The sequence below is a fragment of the Rutilus rutilus genome (assembly GCF_951802725.1).
Source record: "Rutilus rutilus genome assembly, chromosome: 21".
Classification (NCBI taxonomy): domain Eukaryota; kingdom Metazoa; phylum Chordata; class Actinopteri; order Cypriniformes; family Leuciscidae; genus Rutilus; species Rutilus rutilus.
The window spans coordinates 4,309,351-4,336,132 of NC_140226.1; the positions used below are offsets into that span (position 1 = coordinate 4,309,351).

The 26,782-nt window shown below is 39.2% G+C and overlaps 1 protein-coding gene across 1 annotated transcript in view; it reads right to left on the reverse strand.

Annotated features, from left to right (window-relative positions):
• Positions 1 to 2,260: 2,260 nt before the first annotated feature.
• Positions 2,261 to 26,782, reverse strand: part of aqr (aquarius intron-binding spliceosomal factor) — a 74,869-nt gene continuing 50,347 nt past the window's right edge. The window contains exons 27-35 of the mRNA XM_084392912.1: positions 21,900 to 22,037; positions 20,639 to 20,710; positions 19,698 to 19,885; positions 18,802 to 18,973; positions 14,122 to 14,292; positions 9,258 to 9,343; positions 7,163 to 7,328; positions 6,018 to 6,131; positions 2,261 to 2,562 (exon numbers count right to left, since the gene is read on the reverse strand). Coding sequence (XP_084249038.1) covers positions 2,356 to 2,562; positions 6,018 to 6,131; positions 7,163 to 7,328; positions 9,258 to 9,343; positions 14,122 to 14,292; positions 18,802 to 18,973; positions 19,698 to 19,885; positions 20,639 to 20,710; positions 21,900 to 22,037 — 1,314 coding nt within the window. The 3' untranslated portion in view covers positions 2,261 to 2,355. The remainder of the gene's footprint in view (positions 2,563 to 6,017; positions 6,132 to 7,162; positions 7,329 to 9,257; positions 9,344 to 14,121; positions 14,293 to 18,801; positions 18,974 to 19,697; positions 19,886 to 20,638; positions 20,711 to 21,899; positions 22,038 to 26,782) is intronic.

Genomic DNA, 26,782 nt, shown 5'->3' on the forward strand with positions numbered 1-26,782 from the left:
AATGGTAAAGACACACTGCGTAACTTGTGGCCTTCTAGCGGTTAATAAACACAACTGCATGCGTGTTGCTGAAGAACATTGTTTTGGTTGTGCGTCGGTCCTGCTGAATATGCTTCACCTACTGCTCAAAAAACATTCACTACTAGAGACAGAACCAGTTAAACGATCTCAACTATGCATTACCTCATGCATTTTAAAAATGTATTAGTAAATGTTGAAATTAACATTAGTTTGAAACTGTGCAGAAGTTTTGATCACCGTTAGTTCGTGTTAAACTAAGTTAATCCTTATTTCAAAGTGTTTCCAGAATTGCCTTAGTTTGTTGTGAAAAGTAAATTTTATTTTTGTAATTTTTTTTGCAAAATGAAAATCTAGCAGTACATCAATATACTGATTAAATCTGTATTTCATCTGATTAAAAATGTGATGAATGTGCAAGAAAGTTTGAGACTCATCTTTCAGTTTTAACAGATAGGCTGAAATATAATGAGGCGCATCAGCTTCACGCTCATGTGATTTCTCTTTGCCTTAATGACATGATGAAAAGTGGCACATCTTACCCCACATCTTGCTGTTTTCACAGCAATGGCACAGAATTTTTTTTGCACATTTTTGTCTTCCCCCAAAAACATCTCAAAAGAACCTTTATTTCCCTCAGCGTGAAGATTAATCTACACTTAACAAACCCATTTTGTTTTCATTATAAAGAATTCTGTGCAATGGAGAAATGTTCCATGGATGTTAAAGGTTCTTCATGGAACCACAGATTCCAATAAAGAACCATTTTAAGAGAAAAAGTTTGGTATAGAAACAAATTTGACAGCAAAAGTCATATTTGTAAAATAGTTTTATAATGACTTTTACGCACTAAAATGATGTGAACAAATTAAAAACCAACAAAGAAAACAAACTAAGAATACATTTAAGAAAGTAAATCTGAAAGCATGTGATCAGTGTGAGTCTCCAGTTTCAGGAAATCACACCATCAGTCTCATGCTTTTCGGTCTCGTTCTGCTTTGGAGTGGCACAATCTCATGTGCTTTTGATCAAACGTCCAGCTGATCATTAGGCCACTGAGTTATAATACACTTTCTGCAAGCCGATGAAACACAGGACACAGAAAACACATTTCAAATCTGCATTTAAAGTTGGACTTGGCTCATCCTGTTACCACTGACCGAAAACTGCTAGTCTTGAGCGCTTTAAAATGAAAGAACTTACTGGGAGTGTCTCTTGAGTTGTGTAAAAAAATGGTCCTTGAAAAGTCTGTTAATGTTTCCTCGACATCCGAAGCAGCCGGTTCCTGCAGACGCCAGAGACCCTGATGAAGCAGCAGCAAGACACCGCACCACACACTCGTCCTGAGAATGGACGCCTTTCACCAGTTACACAACACACTCATTCATGTGATCCAGCAGATATGTGCTCGAGTTCCTCCTTTACACCACAGGCGTATCAGTGCGAACTAAAACCATAAAAAATCAAATATAAAAAGAACTTTGAAAAGTACTAAAATAACTTACAACTTAACTAAAACAAAGTTGATTAAAAACTATAGACATTAAAAAAAACTAAATTACAAAAAGTTTAAACGAACTAAAACTTCAAAACTATAGATACTAAAAATGTAACACATGAAATGAAACAAAAAAATTAAAAGTACTAAAATAACTCAAAACTAAACTAAAAGTTAATAAAAAAAACACTATCCAGACATTTTAAAAAATGAATAAAAATGACAAACAAGAAATATTTTGTTTTTGTCACTTTTATTAGTTTTTAAGTTTTCAGTTATTTTACTACTTCAACTTAAAACAAATAAGAAATGTAAAATTGCTAATTTAAAGTTAGCAATTTCATGTTTTGTCATTTTTATCTTTAGTTTTTAGTTAAGTTTTTAGTTATTTTTGTTTAGTTTTAGTAATTTTTTTATGTGAAATTCTAAAATGAACAAAAAATTGAAAACTAGACATGAAAAAAATAATAAAAATCACAAAAACTTGAAATGAGAAAAAAATATTTCTCATTTTCATTTAGTTTATTTTGAAGTACCAAAACTTAATCGAAAACTAAACTTTAAATGAAAACAGAAAATATGACAAACTCTAATTCAAAATATGAACAAGCTATAACAGCATATATCATTGATAATAAAATAACTGTTACAGGATAGTGACGGCGTCTAATGGAAAACTGGCCACTGGGATAAAACACAATCAGATTTATAGTAAAGGAAAAAAGACGGCGTGTAAGAAAAATGAATGAAAAGCATGAGTTTTAATAATAATTCAATTTTATTAAAAAACTCCTCTTACAAAAGGTCACCTAACATTTCAACAATCCTTCCTCAGCTCTCTAGGCCTCCTGGTCCTCGTCGCTGTCCCCGCTGTCGCTGTCTCTGCCTGGGTGTTCGGGCATCTTCGCGTGATCTTCCTCATCCGTGCGGTCCTCAGTCTTCGTCTGCTCCTCCTCTTCCTCAGTGGCAGGCGCAGGACGCTCTTCATCGCTCTTCACGGCCGGCTCTGCTTTCTGCACCTGACGAGGAGGATCCAGAATGTGTTGCTGCAGAAACAGAGACGGGAAGATCAAGCAAAGCGTATTTTAGGGGTTAAAGTTTCCTGTTGGTCAACATCCACATGCATACTGGAGTATGCAAATAAACACAGCGAAAATGACAGTGGTGAGAAAACAGCAGTTAAGAAAGTTAACCTCAAGATCTGATCATAGGGGTGTGGATGTGTGTGCATATATTCGGCACTCCAGTCACATCATGTCAGCAGCAGCTTTACAGTATTAAAAATTAAATAAATTTTTTTTTAATCTTTCTCTTTCTATTGAAATTATAACTTCATTTTCTACTATAGGGGCTTTCGCACCGGATAGTTCTAGGAACTTAATTATATGAACGAGCCAGCAGGGTGTTTCCCCGAGAACTAATGGTTCCCCTAGGAACGTTTTCCTGGTTGCATTGGCACCGTCAGTAGGAGCTCTGAAGCGACGTAAGACATGCTTGTTGTTGGGACTTTTATTTTGACGGCGCTGAGAGCGCCAGTGCTCGCATTCTCCGTGTTCATTAGTTTACGATCTGTCTAACAGTCCTGTCTAATACGTTATTAGACAGAACTGTCATACATAGAGTATACAGTAATGAAAATGTATAAGCGTATGCCGTGTGGTTGATGTCCAGTGTCGCTGAGCAGAAATACATAGTCATGTTTCTCTTGGTCTCCTCAAAGTTGCGCTGGATTTTCTCCTCAGCGTAAAGGTCCATCTATCACTGTTTCACATGTTCATGGAGTTAGTTTCTGGAGTAAATATATAGGCTATAATCTGTGTGTTTACACGGCTCTTTTAAAAATAGCGGGTGCCGGTGTTTCGCGTGCGTTCGGCCAATCAGTGAACACTAACGCCAAAATCCGGGAACTTCCGCCAATAGTTCTAGGAAATATGAAAAGGTTCCTCCGTGCAAAAGCCCCTTTCGAAGCCGATCTCCAGTGTGTTCATGTTTTTACTCACGAAGATTTCCACATAAAAGAAGGCGGAGCCTCAGAGCCACACCCACCGATGACATCACTGTCAAAGACCAATGGTAGATCAAAGGCGTTTACCAGCCTGAGCGAACTTTCCAGAAAGCCTTGGCAAGCGGATTCAAACTCCCGAAACAAACCCCAAACGAACTTTGTTTTGGTCTGATTTTGTTCGAAATGACATCACATATAGTTCTATGATTTTGCTTGAATTATATCAGGGCCTCTAGAGCGTTTGGACACCTAACGAAAATGATTTTCAATGCATCTTAAATGTTCAGCAACTCTTTGACTTAATATGACAAATTCTGTTGTTTTTTTCCTCTTAATAAAGTGAATTATTAGTATTCATAAAATAAATGTAATCCTAATTGTGATTTGTGTGTCAGTTCCTGGTTAGAGGTCAGCAGGAGAATTACTCAAGATATCAAAACTGACACTTATCACATGCTCTTGACCTTACGGTTCACAATACAGTGGTGTATATTTGTCATGAATTGGTCATTAACATGATAATCACTGCAAACTCTCAAAGTCAAACAATTCTTGGAATCAGAAGTTGAAATTGTTTCGGGTAATGTTTATGTAGCAACTGTTCTTCAGAAACAAAATCTGTGTCAATGGTCACAAACTAAACTGTAGAATGGAAAATATTAGACAAAACATACACAGTTTTGTAACATGATAAACCTAATAAATGATCATGTATGCATTTGATTGTTATTTATGCATTGTTACCTTGTTACCTTTACATTGTATCCAACATTTAAAGGCGCTATATAAAATAAAGGTTATTATTATATTATTAGTATGTTATACAATTGGTCTGAACAAAAAGGCGATTGGGATGAATGGAAACGCAAATCTCTGTCAGTGATTTACCCTGGTACACAAATCAGTGCTGCGCTCATGAACACAAAACTGACCCAACGGGGCGAGTGTTAGGTCCCGTCAAAACTGACCCAACGGGGCGAGTGTTGGGTCCCGTCAAAACCGACCAAACGGGGCGAGTGTTGGGTCCCGTCAAAACTGACCCAACGGGGCGAGTGTTGGGTCCCGTCAAAACTGACACAACGGGGCGAGTGTTGATTCCCGTCAATACTGACCCAGTGGGGCGAGTGTTGGGTCCCGTCAAAACTGACACAACGGGGCGAGTGTTGGGTCCCGTCAAAACTGACACAACGGGGCGAGTGTTGATTCCCGTCAATACTGACCCAGTGGGGCGAGTGTTGGGTCCCGTCAAAACTGACACAACGGGGCGAGTGTTGGGTCCCGTCAAAACTGACCCAACGGGGCGAGTGTTGGGTCCCGTCAAAACTGACACAACGGGGCGAGTGTTGATTCCCGTCAATACTGACCCAGTGGGGCGAGTGTTGGGTCCCGTCAAAACTGACACAACGGGGCGAGTGTTGGGTCCCGTCAATACTGACCCAGTGGGGCGAGTGTTGGGTCCCGTCAAAACTGACCCAACGGGGCGAGTGTTGCGTTCCGTCAAAACTGACCCAACGGGGCGAGTGTTGGGTCCCGTCAAAACTGACCCAACAGGGCGAGTGTTGGGTCCCGTCAAAACTGACCCAACGGGGCGAGTGTTGGGTCCCGTCAAAACTGACCCAACGGGGCGAGTGTTGGGTCCCGTCAAAACCGACCAAACGGGGCGAGTGTTGGGTCCCGTCAAAACTGACCCAACGGGGCGAGTGTTGGGTCCCGTCAAAACTGACACAACGGGGCGAGTGTTGATTCCCGTCAAAACTGACACAACGGGGCGAGTGTTGGGTCCCGTCAAAACTGACACAACGGGGCGAGTGTTGGGTCCCGTCAAAACTGACCCAACGGGGCGAGTGTTGGGTCCCGTCAAAACTGACCCAACGGGGCGAGTGTTGGGTCCCGTCAAAACTGACCCAACGGGGCGAGTGTTGGGTCCCGTCAAAACTGACCCAGTGGGGCGAGTGTTGGGTCCCGTCAAAACTGACACAACGGGGCGAGTGTTGGGTCCCGTCAAAACTGACCCAACGGGGCGAGTGTTGGGTCCCGTCAAAACTGACCCAACAGGCGAGTGTTGGGTCCCGTCAAAACTGACCCAACAGGCGAGTTTTGGGTCCCGTCAAAACTGACCCAACGGGGCGAGTGTTGGGTCCCGTCAAAACTGACCCAACGGGGCGAGTGTTGGGTCCCGTCAAAACTGACCCAACAGGCGAGTGTTGGGTCCCGTCAAAACTGACCCAACAGGCGAGTGTTGGGTCCCGTCAAAACTGACCCAACGGGGCCGGCCGAGTGTTGGGTCCCGTCAAAACTGACCCAACAGGGCGAGTGTTGGGTCCCGTCAAAACTGACCCAACGGGGGGAGTGTTTGGGTCTCGTCAGACTCCGGTTGGGTGCCAAGTCAGATAATGTGTCTTTATCGCTTAAAAAAAAAGTCAATTTGTGCACTATTCATGGAAACATCAGGCCTGTTTTACACATGAGAAATATCTCTGCAAGTACTTCACTCACTTGTCTGTGCTGCTGCGTGCTCTGAATCATGTGCATGTACATGTTGTAAACCAGGTTAGCCATCTCTGGCATATCCTTGACCACCTGATCAGGCTGAGACGAACGCTCCTCCGTCTAGATGGAAATCAGAGGGGAGAGAGAGAGAGAGAGAGAGAGAGAGAGAGGGAGGGAGGGAGGGAAAGAGAGAGAGAGAGAGAGAGAGGGAGGGAGGGAGGGAGGGAGAGAGAGAGGGAGGGAGGGAGGGAGAGAGAGAGAGAGGGAGGGAGGGAGGGAAAGAGAGAGAGAGAGAGAGAGAGAGAGAGAGAGAGAGAGAGAGGGAGGGAGGGAGGGAGGGAGAGAGAGAGAGAGAGAGAGAGAGAGAGAGAGAGAGAGAGAGAGAGAGAGAGAGAGAGAGAGAGAGAGAGAGAGAGAGAGAGAGAGAGAGAGAGAGAGAGAGAGAGAGAGAGAGAGAGAGAGAGAGAGAGAGAGAGAGAGAGGGGCTTCAGCACATTTTTCCAGGAAAATTCTCTTTTCCTCAGTCACGAGGCTGAAATTACAAACAATCCACCAACACATATATATGTTTCTTCCCTGAGAGAGACAGTGACATAGAGAGAAAACTGACTGATATAATTCAAACCTAGTGACATAGATGTGATGATACAGAGACTGAAATAAATGTGTCTCCACATGTGTATTCAGCTGCTCGTGTGATGAAGTGGAGCACACGATGTTCACAGCGGATGAACGTGGCCTCAATATGATCATTCACTGCACTTTACAAAACAAACCTGGATCCTCATATATATCTGGACGCCTCTCTTCTGAGTAAGCAAACATGTATTCGTTTCTATAGAGCATGGAATGAATCTTCAAATGAATAGGTTTATTTTTCTCCATTGCTTTTAATTTGATTATGTCATGTGCAAGGCTTCATTCCCTCACTAAAGCAGTGCAGTTTTGTACCTTTATCATTTGATCTGAGTTCCAAATAATTGTTATTTTTGCATCAAATAAATGTCTGTAACTCGTAGCTGGTTGGTTTGGTTCATGGCTTACAACGCTTTAACAAAGAGCTAAAGCACTCATTTATTAAACTATTTCCAAACATGCTAAAGAAGGCAGTGTGGAGAGGTGCAGTGGTGCAGTGGTGTGTGTGTCCTCACAGAGCTGTAGTATTCCCGGGGCCGGATGTGCAGCTGCAGGGGTCGAGAGGTCAGCTGGCTGAAGGCTGGCGTCAGCTCATAGCAGTTCTGGAACAGAGACACCCGAGCGAATATGTAGAGGCCGAGTCTCGCACGAGACATGGCCACGACCAGACGCCGCACGTCTCTGCGGAGAGAGAGGGAACATGCGTTAACTCCTCGCCTCCCAAATATGGCCGTCAGTCTTTAGTGTCACTCACATACTATTGTTGAATCTTTTGAATAAGATTTTATATTGTTTTTATTTTAATTGTAGTTAAAGCTATAAAGATTTGTCATTTTTATTCATTTTTTACATGTCAACATAATTAATTGTCATTCATTAGTTTTAGCTTATATAACGCTTCAAGATAAAAAATTAATTAGATGTAAAAGATAGTTTAAAAAAAATTGACGTTGCCTTGGCAACTAGCTGAAAAAAAAAAAACTCATTTATTTTATATTTCAGTTAACTTTTATTTTATTTAAAGTAGTGCTGTCAATTGATTAAAAAAATTAATTAAATCGCACATTTTTCTGTAATCGGACCTACTGTAACAACGTTTTTTTAATATATTTTTATATTGTAATAATTTCACAGTTAATCTCCAAATTACAAAGATAGTTATTTTAAATATTTGATCTAACAGGTAGAATATATACAGAAACACATATCAGTCTTCACTGCTTAAGTTATAAATGTAATATAGGTTCATCCTTATTAAAGCAACACAAGTTATTCAGTCGAGAGCAAAGAGTGATTTTGTTGTTTGATTAACATTAATGACCGATGGCAGCAGGTTTATTAGGATGCTGTCACTTTAAGACCTGAAGCACATGACGCGGATCTGACACATATCCGAGGTCCTCACAACTCTTTACGTTCATTTAAAACTAATTTAAAACGCGCGCCAGTACAGATTTACATTAAAAAAAAAAATTAATAGCAGTTGAATGACCGATAGCGTGAACATCTACTGTAGCAAAGCCAAAGGATGACGGAAAAAACGGAAGTTGCGTTAATTGCATTAAATATTTTTAACGCGCTAAAATAATAATTGTACAAAATTGCATGTGTTAATGCGTTTGACAGCCCTAAATTACAGTAAACAAAATGGTTACTTTTATGGTTTTGGTTTTAGTTAACGATAATAACCCTGCTGTAGATCCATCATTAGGAAGGGTTTGGGGTCTTCACGGGGTCCACTTGGATAAGCAAACCCGAGGTCAGAGGTCAAAAAGCTATAGGATGTCATGAGGTTACAGTGGTGAGTGATTGACATTTTAGCACTTAATGAACAGACAGCGACTCAAGCACATGGGCATATACTTGCACGTTCATGTAAAGAACGCATAGAAAAGGAATAAACGTTTGTAACCTTGCACAGGTCGCCGCATCACGTTTTCTTTTGCGCGCAGAAGCCGGTTATATAGCGTTGCAGTCAACACTAGCGGATCCATGATTTATTAGGCTTTAGGTTACTTAGCTTATTCTTAATTCTTATCAAGCTTATTTTTCCAATCCACTGCTCACAGTTGAAAGCTGAATTCAGAAATCACATGGCAGGCAGGCAGGCAATAATATTAAGTATTAATAAATAATGTAAATAATGTAAATGAACGGATCTGTCGCCAGGCTGTTTATATTCGGCTCGGGTTTGGAAAAAATTGCCGTCAGGTCGGACTTGGGTGTAATTTTATCGGGTCTGTCTCGGTAATATAAAAGAATATTAATGCACGCCGGGTACGGGTAAGAAGTGATACGGGTCGGGTTGGGTCGGGTACAGATCTCTCATATAGAGAGCTAGAGTACAACTTACAAATAAAATCAAAATAAAAAAGATTTCCTCAAATTTAACAGCTGCATTTAGGAATTAGTAATTAATGTGTAATTACAGTGTTACAGTAATAATTTAAATATAAAAAATGGTTTCGAATATGTCTTGGTCTGTTTAAAAAGTGATTTGTTTTGTAACATTGCAACTACATTTAAAACATTAAGTCATTTTAAAGCGATTCATTGTTACTTTAAACTACACCTTTAAACATGCATGAAATAGTTGGAGTTAGTGCTCACCTCAAATGTCCTACGGCTTTAGTGCGGACCAGTGAGAGAATGATGTAATCGTTCTGTTGACCCTGAAACCTGTCCACCGTTGTCACCTACAACACATCAGACAGTTTTAAAAACAGGTCATCTCAGTATCCAGGGTTCCCACACCTCGGCTAACCTCAAATTCAAGGACCTTTCAAGGACTTTCCAGGTCCAATACCCTCAGATTCAAGGACCTAACCCTCTGGTCCTCCTCATTTAGGGGTCACACTTGGCTCCGTCGCGGTCAAAAGTGACTGAAGCCTTGAAATGTATCTTCTTTTTTTTCCAGGAAAACCAATGTAATATATTTTTGTTCAATAATATTTTTTTATTATTATTTCGAATTTTGAAGGGATTTTATGATACTATGCAATATTTATACCATTTTTATGAGCTATTTTTTCCATTAGAATTTAAAAAATATATATATTTCACTTTAAAATAGAGTGGCCTTTAAAAATCTGAAAAGTCAGAAAAGTGCCATCTGGAGGGGTTAAAAAAATTTAAACTTGTAATGTCCTGTAACCCACTGTATAGCTCCCTATATAAAGGCTAGGACGGCTTGAGGGGAGTAAATCATGGGCTAACTTTAATTTTAAAGTGAACTACTCCTTTAACGTACCGCGTAAATGCGTGTAACTAACGTAAATCAAGCAAGCTAGTGTGCATAGGCCACGAAGTGTAGGCGAAATAACACATTAGCGGACCGGAGGGAATAATATGGATTTTTTTCCAGAAAACTTCTTGCACAAATTAAGCAAGCACTTTCAAGGACTTGTATCTATTATGTTTGTTTCCAAAAACTTTTCAGGGCCTTGAATCTTTTTTTTCTTTTTTTTTTCAGATTCACAAACTTTCAAGGATTTCAAGGACCCATGGGAACCCTGAGTATCTCTTTCTCCCGTTTAATGAGGGTTTATTTGAATTGAAGACGATGTCCTGGTTGGCAGACATCAGGACTGGCACTTAATGAAGGTTTGCACACAGCTGTGTGACCAGATTCCTGAAGTCATGGACTGTCAACTCATCCGGTTGAAGTGCAAATCAGATCGAAAATCTCACGCACATCTGATAGCCCTTTTCCACTAGAACGGTTCGCTTTCTGGAGCCAGAGCCTGTTCTCGGCCAGGCGAACTGGAGCCTGTCGCAAACCAGCCGTGCGTTTCCACAGACGTGAGGAACAAACACTGACATAACACTGCTATGTGTCGTTTACGTGACTATAGCAAGTCTAAATAAACCACCGGTGTTTGTGCTGGCAGTGCATTACTGTTCAAGTCAAGTCACCTTCATTTATACAGCGCTTTTAACATTATAGATTGTTTGAAAGCAGCTTTACAATGGTAATATGACATTAAAGTAACAGAGATAGTTCTGGCTTTACAGCAGATCTAGAATAAAGTTATTATCCAGCTAAAGTTAGTTTTTGATTGATTAACTTCCATCGCAAAGATCATTAGTTATTAACTCAGGGGCCGCTAACACGACACCGTTTTAACTGAAGACAGAAAACGTTTAATGCGTTCTGGCGGTTCATTTGCACGACAGCAGTGTTTGGGGCTCGAGAACACAAACTTTCAAACAGATTCCAAAGTGCAAGTTTTGACAACTTTTGAAAAACGTTATAATCTTATAAACGCTATAATGTAAACTTAAAAAATGCGAATCCATGAAAACGCTGACGGCGTGCACATGCGTATTACGTGTTCATAGGTATGCATGTTTGAATACATATGTGCGCAGGCACTTTATCTTTCTTTACAAATTGACATCGCCAAATTACTTGTCTGGCCTCAATAATACAGGATTTTTAGTCGTTTTCGCATTTCCATGTGAACTGGAATCATTTTGACCGCGTTTTATCTTTACAGAGGTAAAGGGAAGGGAAGGAGGCCTTCACAGGGGAGAGACTAGACACTTCAGGACTGCGTTGTCGTCGTGTCCAGGCGCAGGTCCTTCATCAGATTTGGATCCGGCGGTAAACCTTGGGATAAACAGAGAGACTAACCGGGAGTGATTCTAGCGAACTAAACTGCCGGTACTATTATCTGTCTTTTTCTGAGATAAACTGAAACTGTAAGCGTTGATTCACTCACTGGGTCTCTCTCGCATGCATAGTTTTATATATTTAGATATAAAGAGCAATATGGTGCAATGTTATTAGATTGCTCAATGGCAGCATTTCTCCGCCCCGTTCTGTTTGAGACCAGCACGTTTTTAGGGCCGGAGTTGAACTGATCTTTTCGAACTGACGGTTCGAGGATGCACACAGACCGGGAATCATGACGCGTCAAAGGAGAGAACGTGTGTGTGTATCTCAGAAAGTGATCAAATCAGCAGGACGACACTTCGGAGAACACAAGAGTAAGAGAGTAATTCCCATGACAATATTTCTATTACATTCTTTAATATGTTAGACTGCATATTTTCACTTGTACCTTAAAGTTGGAAAAAGCAAGTCAAGACAAATGTATTTATATAGAGAAATTAACTCAGAATCAGGCAGTTGAGATGTGAACCAAATCTGGGTCTGGTCATGACATCTGATAGCAGTGACAAGTGTTGTATTTCATTTCCTGTGGCTGAGTGTTAAATTAGGCTGGTGTCTCATTATAATTCTGCTCTCCTCGGTCTCGGCTGCTAGAGCGCTGCCTCTCAGCAGATGGTGTCCAATGTGAAATTTATCAGCGAGTCTCAGGGAACGTGGACACGTGCTCTTTGCCCGCTCAATACATGATGTGCATACTCAAGTGAGAGTGGCCCATTTCTGTACTGAAGAAATGTTAAATGCTAATGAGGGACTGGGCTGATCTCATCCGCACCCAGAGCGTCCAGATAACCCCTGCATGCAAATACAGTCCTTTACACACATGCTATCAGACTGAGTCTGCTGCTTTCTTCGGGAGAGACGGCTACCGATGATTATCAAAACACATCTTAAAGGGATAGACAAATAAGAAAATTCTGGCTTCGTTTACTCAACCTCATGTGTCACTACTAGTGGTCCACGAAGTGTATTAATCAAGCAATGGTAATTGCAGGTCAAAATAAGCTGTTGTAAGTCAGTTCAGTGTTGATTCAATGTAGCTCAAACGAATAACGTCATTATCCTGGACAATTTAGTTCAAGTATTTTTCCTCATCCAATGGTGTCAAACTGATACTATTACTGTATATTAAGCGTCAAATCACTTCAGAAGACTTTGAATGTAATGCACAAATCATGGACTACTTTTATGGCCCCATTCACTTCCACTGTGTGAAAAAGAGCAGGTTAGACACTGTTAAAGGCAGAGTGTGTAAGTTTCACCGCTAGAGGTCGCTTATTCAAAACAATACGTGACGAAATGAAATGAATAGTGGAATAAAGTCGTTATTTTTGTTTGTTTTTGCGCACAAAAAGTATTCTCGTCGCTTTATAAACTTAAGATTGAGCCACTGTAGTCACTTGGACTATATTAACGATGTCTTTAATACATTTTCTGGGCCAGCAAGTTATAGTGTCTTAGAAGCCTATGGAGAAGTGAGACAGCTCTCAGATTTAATCAAAAATATCTCAATTTGTGTTCCGAAGATGAACGAAGGTCTTACGGGGTTGGAACAACATGAGGGTGAGTAATTACTGACAGAATTTTCATTTTTGGGTGAACTAACCCTTTAAAATGGGAATCGATTAAAATCGAGAAATCTATATATATATTTTTTTTTTATTGTTTATGTCTATTACAATTTAAGTAACATTTGCCGGGTTCCACCTCCTCTTTCCCTGAACTTTGCTTTGTTACAGTTACGTTTGATCACTTATATTGATTTAAAATAAATATATATTCTAATGAAATAGCCGTGAGTGCTGAATTACTACTCACACAGGTCACTTTATCTGACGAATTAAAATTGTGGAGTAACGCAGCAATGTTTTACATGGTCAAAACAATCATAAAAGATACATTTTAATGTGTGTTTAAAGTTATGTTATAACGTTACTCCGTCCGATCGCTCGGCGGCTGCTATGAGACACTTGTTGCACACTGCAGTAAAGCCAGATCGATATTACAATATCATATTAATAAATGCTGGATGGCTTGTGTTGCTAAATGGCATGCAGTTCATTTTAGGAAGTAAGGGTAACGCGAATATGACGTCATCGACAGGCGAAGCTATGACACGGTCCGTCACAGCGGCAAAAATTGGGACAATGTAAGCACACAACTGAACAAAATATATAACACTGTGCTAGTGTTCTTTTGGATATTTTGTGGCTTTAAATTCCTCCCTTCGTGCTCCACATAAGAAGGTCATACGGGTGAGTAAATGATGACTTTCCTTTAAATTGAATTTTCTACTATGTCTCCCAAAGGCAATGAGATTCTTTTGCGGTCTTGAAAGCTCATAAACGAAATGTCTGTGCAAACTGCATTGGTTTATTCATTTGGTTTGTTGCTCACTCGTGTCTTTAATGAAACGGCTGATAGAAACCACTGCAGGATCAATTTGCACTGTTGTACAATTCTGACAGACTGTTAGCAACACTTCGACCAAACACCAGCCAGCAGGACACGCTTTAGTGAGTCTGTCTGCCAATCACGATGAAGAACAAGCTAAAGCAAACCTGTCCACTACTGCAAAAGAGGGAAAATAGTGAATACAGGGCAGAAAAAAAAAGTCATTTAGAGCACAGGACAGCGTGATACAGGACAAGCTGTTCACACACATTAATCAAATGCAGCAATTCCCACTGCAGTTCACTCGGACACACAGAAGCTTCTGCCCGTATGATGGTCTCGAAGGTGAAACACACACTTCTGAAGGTAAAACATGAAGGAAATCCTCATATCAGTTGGTCTTACTTTATTGGGCTGCCCGAAGAATGAGTTGTTGGCACATCTCTGGTTGATGACGTCTCGTATCAGATGCTTCTGGCCGTTGTAGGTGGTCAGTATGCTGATGCGTTCAGCAGGATATCCCAGCAAACGCATGTACATGAACAGCGCCACTGAATACTCGGCCTCTGCCAGATTCTACAAAGACAAACACACACACAGGTTACATGGATTCAACATCTCTTACTATACAGTTGTTAATGTCACTGCTGACCATCTCAACCTTATCAAGCCTACTGGATCATACCTGAAACGCAAATTACCAACATGATTACCAACATACCACTTTGCTGAAAACCTGTCGCACACTATCTAACACAGTCCTTCTGTCTCTGACTGATAGTTTAGACTGATCAAGTAAAAGTCTTTCAGTATAATTGTACAAACGTCCTCCTTCAGCTCGAGCTTCACGTGTCTTTCTGCTGTAAAACCTGACCTGGTTTTATCAAGGAAACGCGAGAATAACTTTGATATTGTTAGTGATAGGTCAAGATGAACTTTTACTGGATTGAAGCAACTAAGATTTACTTTGTTTATTTTTATTTTTTAGAAAAATCATGTTCAAATGTGAGTCTCAAATACAATCATCCGGCTTTTGAGGAAGGTTTATTTGATCGTAAAACTAAGCATTTAAATATCATCTTACTCGAAGACATAATTGGCAGATATAGAGTGACGACTGATATTTACATCATTTTATGTAAGTATATACTATATGGTTACAAAGATCTCACTGATTTATATTACAAGCATCAGAATTTCCTCTTACTTTTTGGCCATATAAATATCAGCATCTGCACCAAACTGCATATTTTTGCTCAGTTTGGGGCTCTGAATAAAAACAGTGCTTTTTTCCCCCTGGAGTTTGAGCTCTATATTCTCACTTTATCAGATTACATTCACAAGCAACTTTATTAGATACACCTGTTCATATGTACCCTGGAAATCCAGAGTTCTCGCGAGAGCACAAGTTGAATTTGCTCAGTGAGTTACTCTGGTGTCCAGTAATGATGCTCATTAAATATGCCCCTCGATCTGAGCTGCACCAATCACATCGGGTTATCTGATATAGGCGGGCCAGAGGCGAGATGACGACAGCGCTGTGACGAAGTCATTAGTAAACATTGCAGGATGGCTATGGATGAACACCAGTTGTTTGAAACGGCTTTGGCCGCTACAATGAACGAGTGAGACTTGGCTTTTTATCTAAAAGAGGAACAGAAGACGGCGCTCGAATCCTTCCGTTGCAAGAAGGGCGTTTTTGCCGACCGGATACGGCAAGAGTCTAATTTACCAGTTAGCTCCGCTGCTAGCTAAGCGTATGGGGCTTGTTGTGATTGGTCGTAGTGTTATCCAATTGCGTGCAGTGAGATTTTCAAATGCACGCTTGGTGCCGCCCCTCGAGCTGGCCGAGTTTCATTAGTCGACGCCAGACCATTAATAATGGATTTCCAGGCTAGTTCATGTGCACTTTAACACAAATATCTAATCAGCCGATAGCATGGAAAACTGAGCATCAGATTGAGGAAGAAAGGTGATATAAGTGACTTGGTTGTTGGTGCCAGACGCATTTCAGAAACTGCTGATCTACTGTGATTTTCACACACAACCATCTCTAGGGTTTACAGAGAACGGCCCGAAACAGATCCAGAAGGTATCCAGGAAGTGGCAGTTCTGCGGGGGGAAATGTTTTGTTGATGCCAGAGGTCAGAGGAGAAGTGCCAGACTGCTTAAAAAAATATATTAAATTATTTCACATGTCAGGCTTTACAAGGGTTAAGATTTAACATTTACAATGTTTTCAATAAATGTTTTATTTGATTTGTTTATAATGTTGACACGAGGGTGAGAGCAAATGACGACAGAATAGGTTTAGAGTTGATCTGGGCGTTATTTCGCACACACAAAAAGAGAAAGCAAGAACATTAAACAGACAAGACTGACTGATCATGGTTAACATCATTGATTATCGGAGTGAGCTGCTTCAGGAATCACATGCTCTTTTAAAGGACAGCAGGTCAATGTTGCACCATAAACCAATTAAAGATGCCTGGAGCATGAGGAAACACAGCCTGAGCTCATTCCACTGCAGCGTAAAGACACACAATAACCCATGAGTGGTCCCACTGTATCCATCTATGGCTCCACATTGAGCCCAGTGGCTGATGGGCAATTGGACATCCGATTAGTATTTGATTAACACAGGAGAACACGCATGTTCAGCATGTGCACACTAGTGAACATTCAGATACAAAGTCTGAATGTGTTTACAATCTTATATGCAATAACATCCTTTTTTTGTTTGAAAAGATTTAAATGACTATATTACATTATAAACATTACATAAAGCTCACCAGATCATGTGCAGTAAATGAGGACTAGTTTTAGCTCGTTATTTACATCCTATTCAAATTATTTTATATAATTAGTTATACTTTCTGAAGCTGAAGTGCCTAAGTTTGAGTATTTTCTAGAAACACATGAACGGCACAAGTGAATACTAAATACTAAAACTGGAAAACCCAAACAGGAAAATATGTAAACACATATTTCTTTCTAGGTTAACTAATAATCTGTTGATCATTATATAATGTCATAGTGTTTAACGTCATAATGTTTTATTTTTATTATTTAAATTATCAAAAAAAAAAACTTCATAAATACCACTTATGAAGTGTTACCAATAACCCCTAAAAATAAAGTGAAATGACATTAAATTGAACTATTCTCTTGACCTAATTTGACTATCAAAAATGTTTGAACATTCAGTATTGTTCAAATTTGTCCTGATTACTTTTTTTATATATTACAATCATATTTACGAGTACATGCACATCAGTGTCTAGTAGGTGGAAGAGCTCTGAACATTAAAAGGCCACTGCTGAGAAGGCAACAGCTCCAGTAGGACACTAATAAGGGAACGAGCTTACTAATTAAGAGATGCTCCTTCAGCGGCTGCAAGCACTGACTGCGCAAACAATGGCCTTCTTATTGCTCTGTGAGAGGCTAATTCATATGGCCCATTAGATGCGCGCGCGCGTGTGTGTGTGTGTGTGTGTGTTGGCATGGATACTGTAATGAGGACAATTCTCTCCAGGATCCTAGTAAACAGTAGCAGGGGCACATAGCCGGACTCATGTGACACACACACACCGCATGCCGTACGCTCGTCACTTAGGAACAATGAGCTTCAACATTAATCTGCCGGGATTCACTAAAAAATCCATGTCGTGAAAGTCATGCCAAGCCCTTTTTTCAAGGTGTTTCTTCAACTACATGCCTTTTTTATGTCCCAGTTGAGTTTTGTACATGACGGTCATATTGAAACTTTATTCCATGCCTTCAAATAAACTTTAGCTATTTTTGCCTTTAAATCTACATATATTTCTTTCTTTTTTTTTCTTGTTCCAAACCCAAACTGTCAATTGTACATTTAGGAAAATCTACCATAAAAATGGTACATTATTCAATAATCTAATGATCTAAACAAAAAGAGTTCAAACAAACCATTTAGCTGTTTATGGGGTGAATATCAATTTTATTTTTCAGAAATTGTTACATTTTTAGAGAAAAACTAGTGATGCATAGAAACAATTATTTTTTTTACCGAAACTAAAGTTTTCATTTAGCTGATTTATTAATCAATTAAACTGATTTATTTAATAATTAGCACTGAAATAAAAACAAATATTTAAACTGCACACAAGATAATTAAATTTCTACTTCTATTCACTGTTGAAATATTAACGTTTAAATGGTGGTTGTTAACAATAATGTGTCTTCATGACAGATTTATTCTTCATTAAATAACGAAGATAAGCAAAATATATGTAATACAGTATAATTTTTTTTAGAATTTGAAAGCTGAGACTTTGTTTCATATCATATAATAAGTAACAAAGCAGTGATTATTGGATGACAGGCTACAAATAATCTTCAGTTTTACTCACGCCTCAACTAAAAACAGCAGAGGCTAAAAGATCTCTGTTCATCAAAATCAAGATAGATTAAAATCGAGAAATCAATATTGTCAGCTGGGCTGACCCAGGTTTACCTGTTGTAGCTGATCAACTTTGTTCACGAAACCGACACTGACAATCAAAACACGCCACCGAGAGTTTAATTAAACGTCAAAGAAATATTGGCAGCACTTCACTTAAACCCTTTATGTATAATGTCTGATAAATGTATTCATAATGTACATAATAGCACATTATATCTTTTCATAAATAATTGTAACTAAGTTAAACTGCATTACAATATTTGAAATTTGAAAATATCGATTTTTACATCTGAAATTGGTTGTTTGTCATGCATTTTAATGTATTATAATGCATTATAAAAGTGGTTACAATTATTTATGAGATCATACATCATTACTGCATTTAAATACTTTTATTATGCATCATGAATTAAAGTGTTAAAATCTCTAATAAAATATATTCAATTCAATTAAAGAGCATATCTTTTTTTCTGTGTCACTTACAAATGATGAAAAAAGTGTGAAATTATTATTTATTTGTTTTTAGGATAAAAATGTTCACTTCCTCCACAGAACGAAGGATGATTTTTGAGACGGGTTTATGATGGTTCAGGGGAGAAAGGAAGACTCTTGTGATCCGTGTGTGTGTCATATAACACGCTCACCTGATAAAAGTATGGGTTGGGTTCTGATTCACCCACGCCGTTGAAGTCCTCCACGTTCACGAGCTGGAAGTCGTATGTGAATCCGGGGTTGGGTGACTGGAACTCGGGCTGGAGCTGAACATGAGGGAGGTTCCCCAGCTGCTTATAGCGCCAGTTATACAGGTTACACAGACTGCCAGAGAGAGAGAGAGAGAGAGACAAAATAGGACACTTCAGATGAACAAGTGGATCTGAGGACACAGTCACTCTGAAACCTAGTGAGCATCTAACTAAACAGCATGTTAACGTCTAACTAAACAGCATGTTAACATGTTAACGTCTAACTAAACAGCATGATAAGGCATCATAGCTGCACACCAGAGAGGAAGACAGCATCATGTTGCCTTCTAAGATAATGTGCTTTGGATTACAAGTTAAAATGAGCAACAACAAAATAAAATAAATAAATCAGGATCATCTGCAGTGCAGTGTAAAAAGAAAACATCAAGATGGCGGACGAGTTGAGAGAAATTCATGTAAACTAGTAATAATAAGAAATAGTTTAATATAATAATAAAAAATTTACCAAATATGTGTATTTTCTGTGTGTTATATGTGTGTTGCTGCTCATTAGAATGTGGTCTACAAGAAGAAACATTTTCAAGTTATTTTAGTACTATTTATATACTATTATTAGTCAGTTTTATTTATATTTATTCAATATATTATATCTGTATACTGTTATTTATATTTATCAGTATGTTGAATAATAAAGTAATAAAGCATTAGTTTTAGTCATTTTAGTACTTCAGCTTATTTTGCTTCAGTTACTTGGCAAGGCAACATTTCAAAGTTTAAACTTTACATTTAATATTTTTTAAAGAAAATAATTTTTAATAAAAACCCATTGGACTGACCTGGCCCGCGCTCTGCCCTGGGCGTCCAGGTCTACGGTGGGCACACCCAGACGCACGAAGCGGGTGAAAAGCGACTGCTCCATGTTGGAATATTTCTGAAAGGCCATGTTCTTGATGACAGGAGGCAACTGATGATGATCACCAATCATAATCCAGCGCTTGAGTCGACTGTAGCCGTCCTCTGGGTTCTGTGTGACACAAGGGCAGAACATTTGTGAAATTTAGTGTGGAAAACATGATTACTTCTAACTAGATGTTTACTATATTTTATTTTTGCATTAAAGTGCCCCCATAATGCTTTTTCGAATAGGACCTTTCATGTAGTGTGTAATATAACGGTTTGTAAAGGTCTGCAAAGTTTTAAAGATCAAAGTGCACTACACATTAAAAAAAAAAAAAAAAAGGTCTCCTAAAAGAAAGAAGCGATTCTGAACTGCCTGTTATATATCTTTGTAACTATTTAACATATGCACAATGCCAGCCTGTAGTCTTCATTGGCTGCCTGCGGGCCTTCTGACCAATCAGAGCAGAGTAGACCAATCACAACAGAGTAGACCAATCACAACAGACTGGGCCATCTGACTAATCATAGCAGAGTAGACCAATCGCAACAGACTGGGTCATCTGACCAATCAGAGCAGAGTAGATCAATCACAACAGACTGGGTCATCTGACCAATCAGAGCAGAGTAGACCAATCACAACAGACTGGGCCATCTGACCAATCAGAGCACAGCAGGCTCTCGGAAAGGAGGAGCTTAGAGATACAGAATCTTCAAACAAACATTTTCGGTTGCATAACTTTTGCATTAATCATTTAGAATTTATTTTGATGCGATGGCTGTGTGGTTGAAATGAAGGTTCCTCTAATCTGAACACTATATAACTATATAATAATAACAAACACAAACAAACAGTATTTGAAGCAAGAGAGTGTGGTACCTGTAGCAGTAGAGGGATGAAGGTCTCGATCTCCAGGATCTGAGCTGCCTCCTCCATCAGGATGTTATCGTACTGGAGAGAGATCACGTGAGTCAGTATTAAGGCAGCAAGACATTAATGTGAAGTGTAGACTTGCACGTTTACTGTAGTAAATCAGTTAATTCCAGAGTTCCTACACATTTTCCATTTCAGACAATATTTTCAGACAATATTTATTGTCAGCTTTATATTTGGTACAGTCATCTGTAAATATTTTTTTTTGATTGATTTTCTCAAACATACTTTTTTAAACCGACTTCTGCATGCACACGATAAACTTTTTCACGCCCTCAAGAAACTATTCACTCGCGCACTGGAATTGTTTGCATGCTTACACATTACAGTTTCTATATTTATATATACTATAACTTATTTCCTTTGTGTGTCACTGCCATTTTGCTATGAAGAAAACGAGAGCAAGGACTCTTTGCTCAAAATGTGGCTTTCCTTAGGGTAGTACCTCTAATACAAGGCTCAATGTCCTATTTTACACAGCCTCTGTGGCGGCGGAGAAACCATGCCATGAAATGAGCTGATGGCACAATACGCCAGTGTCCTATTTGCCAAGTTCAAGGGTCTATAAAAAAAGACTGGTACTGTGAAAAAGTGTTCAATATTTGGGTTTGGTTAGGGCAGTATGTCATATTTCAAGGCTTTAGGTCTGCTTTAACACACACTCTGTGCCAAGAAACCACACCGTGAAATGGGCTGATGGTGCAATAGGTGACTCAGTGTGCACAGTGTTAATGGTTTCTTTTGTGCACACGGAAGTCTGTATATATTTTTTTTTTTTGTAAAGGTCCTTTTGTCATTTTTTTTTTTTTGTAGAAAACTAAATGGGTGCAATAGTCTGGAAATGCAAATATTTTTCCATACTCTGCTTAACAGACCTGGAAATCTCTCAAATCAAATCAAATTCCATACTTTTCCAGATTGCGTAGGAACCCTGTAATTCAGATCATATTAAGGAACCGGTTTTAGAAACACATACACCAAGTCAAATGTTTGGAATTGCAAATCCAAACTCTCGATGTACATTTGTGGTTGTCTGCTGATTCGGTTTATTTTATTGATCTCGTCTTTGTCAAATGCAGCATTGTTTATGATTCCAACATGTCACCCAATCAAAAATGCCTTGAAACTTCTTAAACCTGGTTTAACTAAACTATAAAAAGAAATGGTTGAAGAGGACGTTGTGTTCTGAGTCACATGACACTGATACCTTGAAGCCGAGCTCCACCAGGTCGTGGCGTTTGAGTGCGGCGTGTGTGCAGGTCATGGCGATGATCTTGGCCTCTTTCACCAGCAGGTATTTGGATCGGTCCAGCCCGCTGCGCAACAGCTCAAAAGCCCTGAACTCCTGCAGGAGAGAAGAAGCCTTTATGAACACATCAGTGCTAAAAACACACACTAACACGCTCAAAACACATTGCTCATTTGACTCAAATCACACAAAAATCCACCAATATACCAGGTACTTCAAGAGTAAAAACAGCATGCAATGACTGAACCTTTTGACAAAATATAAAATAAAGTCTGCATGTGTTTTTTGTTGAGTATCATATTTGATACTGTATCATAACTCACTATATCACTGATACAGTGAGAATATGAAGCTCATACTTGAGGAAAAAACACCTCAATTATATTTTGAGGCTCGAATTAGCAAAAATATGCAATTTGGTGCAGATGCTGATCTTTATACAGACAAAAAGTAAGATAAAATTATGATGCTTGGAATGTAAATCAATGAGATCTTTAAAACAGTACAGCAGATATTTACATAAAACTATATAAGTATCAGTTGTCGTCACTATACCTGCCAATAATATGCCTTACTTAAGAATAAAATAATATTTAAATGCTTAGTTTATCATCAAAGCTTGTAGTGCAATACAATGATGATTGAGAGATGAACAATTAAACCTTCCTCAAAACCCTGATGATCATATTTGATGCACACATTTGAACAATAAAAAAAAATTAAAAAAAAGAAAGAAAATGGTGTATGGATAATCAAGTAAACCTAAGTTGCTTTAGTTCAGTAAGTGTTCATCATGAAATATTACAACAATATTATAACAATATACAAGTTACTTTTACAAATACTAAAAGAAAATCTGTAAAAACAGGTTTTTCAGCTAATTTTGATTACATTTATAATTTAGATGTATTAGAAATGTGCATTTCCAATATAACACAGCAGGCGTTATCAGGTTAAAGGGGTGGTTTGATTATGATTTCCCTTTTCTAACTTTAGTTAGTGTGTAATGTTGCTGTTTGAGCATAAACAACATCTGCAAAGTTACAACGCTCAGTTCAAAGCAAAGGGAGATATTTTCTTTTAAACGTTCAGTATGGAATTTTTCGCCGCTAGGGGTCGCTAACCTCTTACAATAACAAAGGCGTAGTTTGATGACGCAACATTTGCTAAGAATTATGGATCTTGTCGTCAACGTCAAGCCAACCGATCTAATCATGTTTATGGATGAGTGAATACATCAATGTTTTTATCATGACTGTGATATGAAGCAGTTCGGGATTGCTAAGAGACAGCTATCAGCTCCACACGCGACGCGAGTCCTGTGGATATAAAAGGAATATGGACATTTCTACCGAACTACACCCAAGTGCAGATTTATAACTCACAGGTCAGTTTATTAGACAAATTAAACTTGTGAGGTAACGCAGCGCTGTTTCACTTGGTCTAACATTACACTATCACACTAAACTGCATTTGAATGTGTTGAAATTTATGTGTTAGTTTGTCTGTATGAGACTAGCAGTGAGCTAGATCAACATTAGAATAACATACAGATCATATTCTAACATTTTATCATTGGTGAACTATATAACATTGATTAGTTTTATGTAAATGTGCTCACCTGTTTAATAAAGTACATGTAGGAGCGGTCGAAGTCTCGGACGCGGAGCTCTAGGCATCTCGAAAACACCGCGCTGATATTGATTCTCGTTTTAGTTCTCCTTTTTTATCCAAAGTCTGCTTGCCATGGTCCATAATGTTTGAACGAAACAACAACAGCGTGCAGATAGACATTGCGAACTATACAGTTGTCCACGTCTGTCGCCTTGGTTACTATCAGAGGGCTCTGGTTGCTATGGCAGTACGAGCGGAAACCAGGGAGAACGCGGATATGACGCCATTGACGGCGACAAAACGGAAATAAAGAAACGGGACGTGTCTTTGAATTAAATTACAAATTTCTCCTGGTTTGAAAGTTGTTGGAAACAGTCGGGATAATGTAAGTACACAACTAAAAAAATATATATATATAACAGATATAGTGATTTTTGCTATTTTTAAAGCAAAAAAATTACATATTGTACCTTTAAAGAAATCTCTTTAAGGACTACAACAAACGGCTGGTAGAGACTACACGACATTCCTCCCGGGTTAGTGACATCACCAACCCTAAAATTTACATAAACCTCGCTCCCGGGAACATGATTTATAGATTATCATGACAGAATATACTAATCAATGACTAGAAGATAACTATACATAAGCTACATAAATTCATCAACTAACCATTCAGAAATGTTGTCTACATGTTGTCACTTCTTGAGTCTCTCCATCATTGTCTGAAATGTTCAGTGCATGTCTGTGTGAGGTAAAAGGACACGAGCTTGTGAAGCTCCGCCCCCTGTGCCGGGAGCAGCAGCTCATTTGCATTTAAAGGGACAGACACAAAAAACGGTGCGTTTTTTTGCGCCTACACCTCAAAAAGTGACAATTTTAACATGCTATATAAAAATATCTGTGGGGTATTTTGAGCTAAATCTTCACACACACACTCTGGGGACATTAGAGACTTATTTTACATCTTGTGAAAAGGGCATTATACCACCCCTTTAAAATGTAAGTCACCACAATATTTTGAATGACTGAATTTCACTAGATGAGGTTGGTGTCAGAACATCCATTAGAGGTGATTGTGTTTCTTTCTACTTCCTGTCATTTGTTAGAAACAGCATCTTTGGTTTCTTCTCGAGATGGGCGGCACACTCAGATATTGAGTATCTGTTTCTGTTCGATAGTGGCTCAGATCTGTGCAGTGAAGAGAGGTTAACCCAGCTGGATATTTTCAGGACTGTGTCCATTGGGAAATGAATATTTGATGCGCTTCTGCATTAATATTAAACCCATCAAAGCATTCAATATTGATGAGGCAGTTTTTTTTAACCCTGAGTCTTCAGCAGTGACGGTTGAGGGACAGTGATGCTCAGACAGACTCAAACACACACATGCACAGCAGCATTGTGGCTATGATGACGCACAACTTTATTACAGGAACGTGTCTTTGTTGTCAGCAGATCAACACAAAGGATGAAAGGATGAGAAATCAACATCAAAGAAGAGGGCATCCCAGAATAACGGGCCTTAAAGGAGGGGAGGGAGATAATTATTGATGGATTTATCTTCATGAATGAACAAACATTAGGCCTAGACCATGCTCTGTTCAAAGCAGACATGGGCAAACTATGTGTTTAAAGAGGACGTATTAGGCTTTTGTCCATGTTCATCTTTCGTTAGTGTGTAATGTTGCTGTTTGAGCATGAAAAAGCTCTGCAAAGGGAGTTCTTCTCTATATCAGTGTCACTGTTTCTGAACTCCCTGAAACGCCTCCATTGTAGTCTTGAGTTTCTTCCGGGAACGAAAACGTCTCAATATTCCTCAATTGAATACATAGAGTCGGCATCTAGTCATAGTTGGGGGCGTGGCGAGGGTGGAGTCGGCGTGGGGGAAAACACTGCGAACATCGTGTGTATTTGAATGACAAAAATGTCGTATTGCGAGTCATTGACGCCTGCCGACCGGCAACGGTACATTGCAAAATTAACTGCAATAGGTTATGATTGCCCTTATTTAATTAAAAACTGGGTCAATGGCCAACCCAACCAAATGGCCGGAGGTGTCGTTTCTAGACATATTTTGTTATCTGGTTGAATCTCCAGGTAAGACATTGCGGTAGCGTTGCATACTATAACTCCATAAAACCTTGTCACTTACCAATTGTATGTATGTATAATTCTTACGCAGAATAAAGGGGCAGGGACTGGTTGAGTTAGTTAGCAGTGTGTTGAAACTGGTGGTTATGATAACGGAGGAGACATTTCCCAAACACACTCGAAGCGCCTGACCAATCACAACACACTGCTCCAGCCGACCAATCAGAGCACAGTGTGCTTTTCAGAAGGAACGTTACTGACAGAATGGGAAGAGAGGAGTGGCAACAAATGTGGGAAAATAATGTTTTTTTTTGGTAACATTCAAGCATGAAACCCTATTCTAGTGGAGCCCAAAAACAACATCAAGACTCAACAGGTCCTCTTTAATGGCAGTCGTATTGGGCATTGGCTATTTTTAATATAATACTCATCAAATCTGACAAGTCACTAAAAAAAGGATCTCGCTTCGGCATAATTACATTAAACTTTGCATGTAACCATTCTCTGACAATACCATATCAATTTGGTGACAGCGACACCTATTGGTCAAAAGTAATGAGGAATTACATTATATTTTTTTCAATTCCATTGTTTTGGGTCAAATTATCGTCAGGGACGACATGTATTAAATGTACATGTAACAGACCTTCTGCTGTTGTGCTTTGCCCTGTAATTGCTGCTTGCAACTACATTAATTATGATTTATAAATTAAATGATTTACCCCCCACTGTTTTTATACTGTTCTATTATAAATCTTTAAGATAAACTGTCCCTTACCCAAAAAACTGACTTTTCCCATCTATTTAGAGTGTGATTAGTGAGTTTTTATTGATTAGTGATTAGTAGGGGTGTGACGAGATCTCGTGTTACGAGATCTCGCGAGATTAAAACGCGACGAGATTTCTCGTCGAGGTGAAACTTTGTCTCGTGAGTTGTTGTGATGTCAGCGTGATTGAGCATGAGGGTGAAATTAGTATTGAAGATGCCCCTGCCACTTTTAAATCATTTGTGTGCCGTGCCAATCACACACACACACTCACTGTCCCTCGCTCACTCACTCACTCCCGCGCGCACACACGCACACTCACTGTTGCTCGCACTCTCACTCATTCGCGCACACTCACTCTCGCACA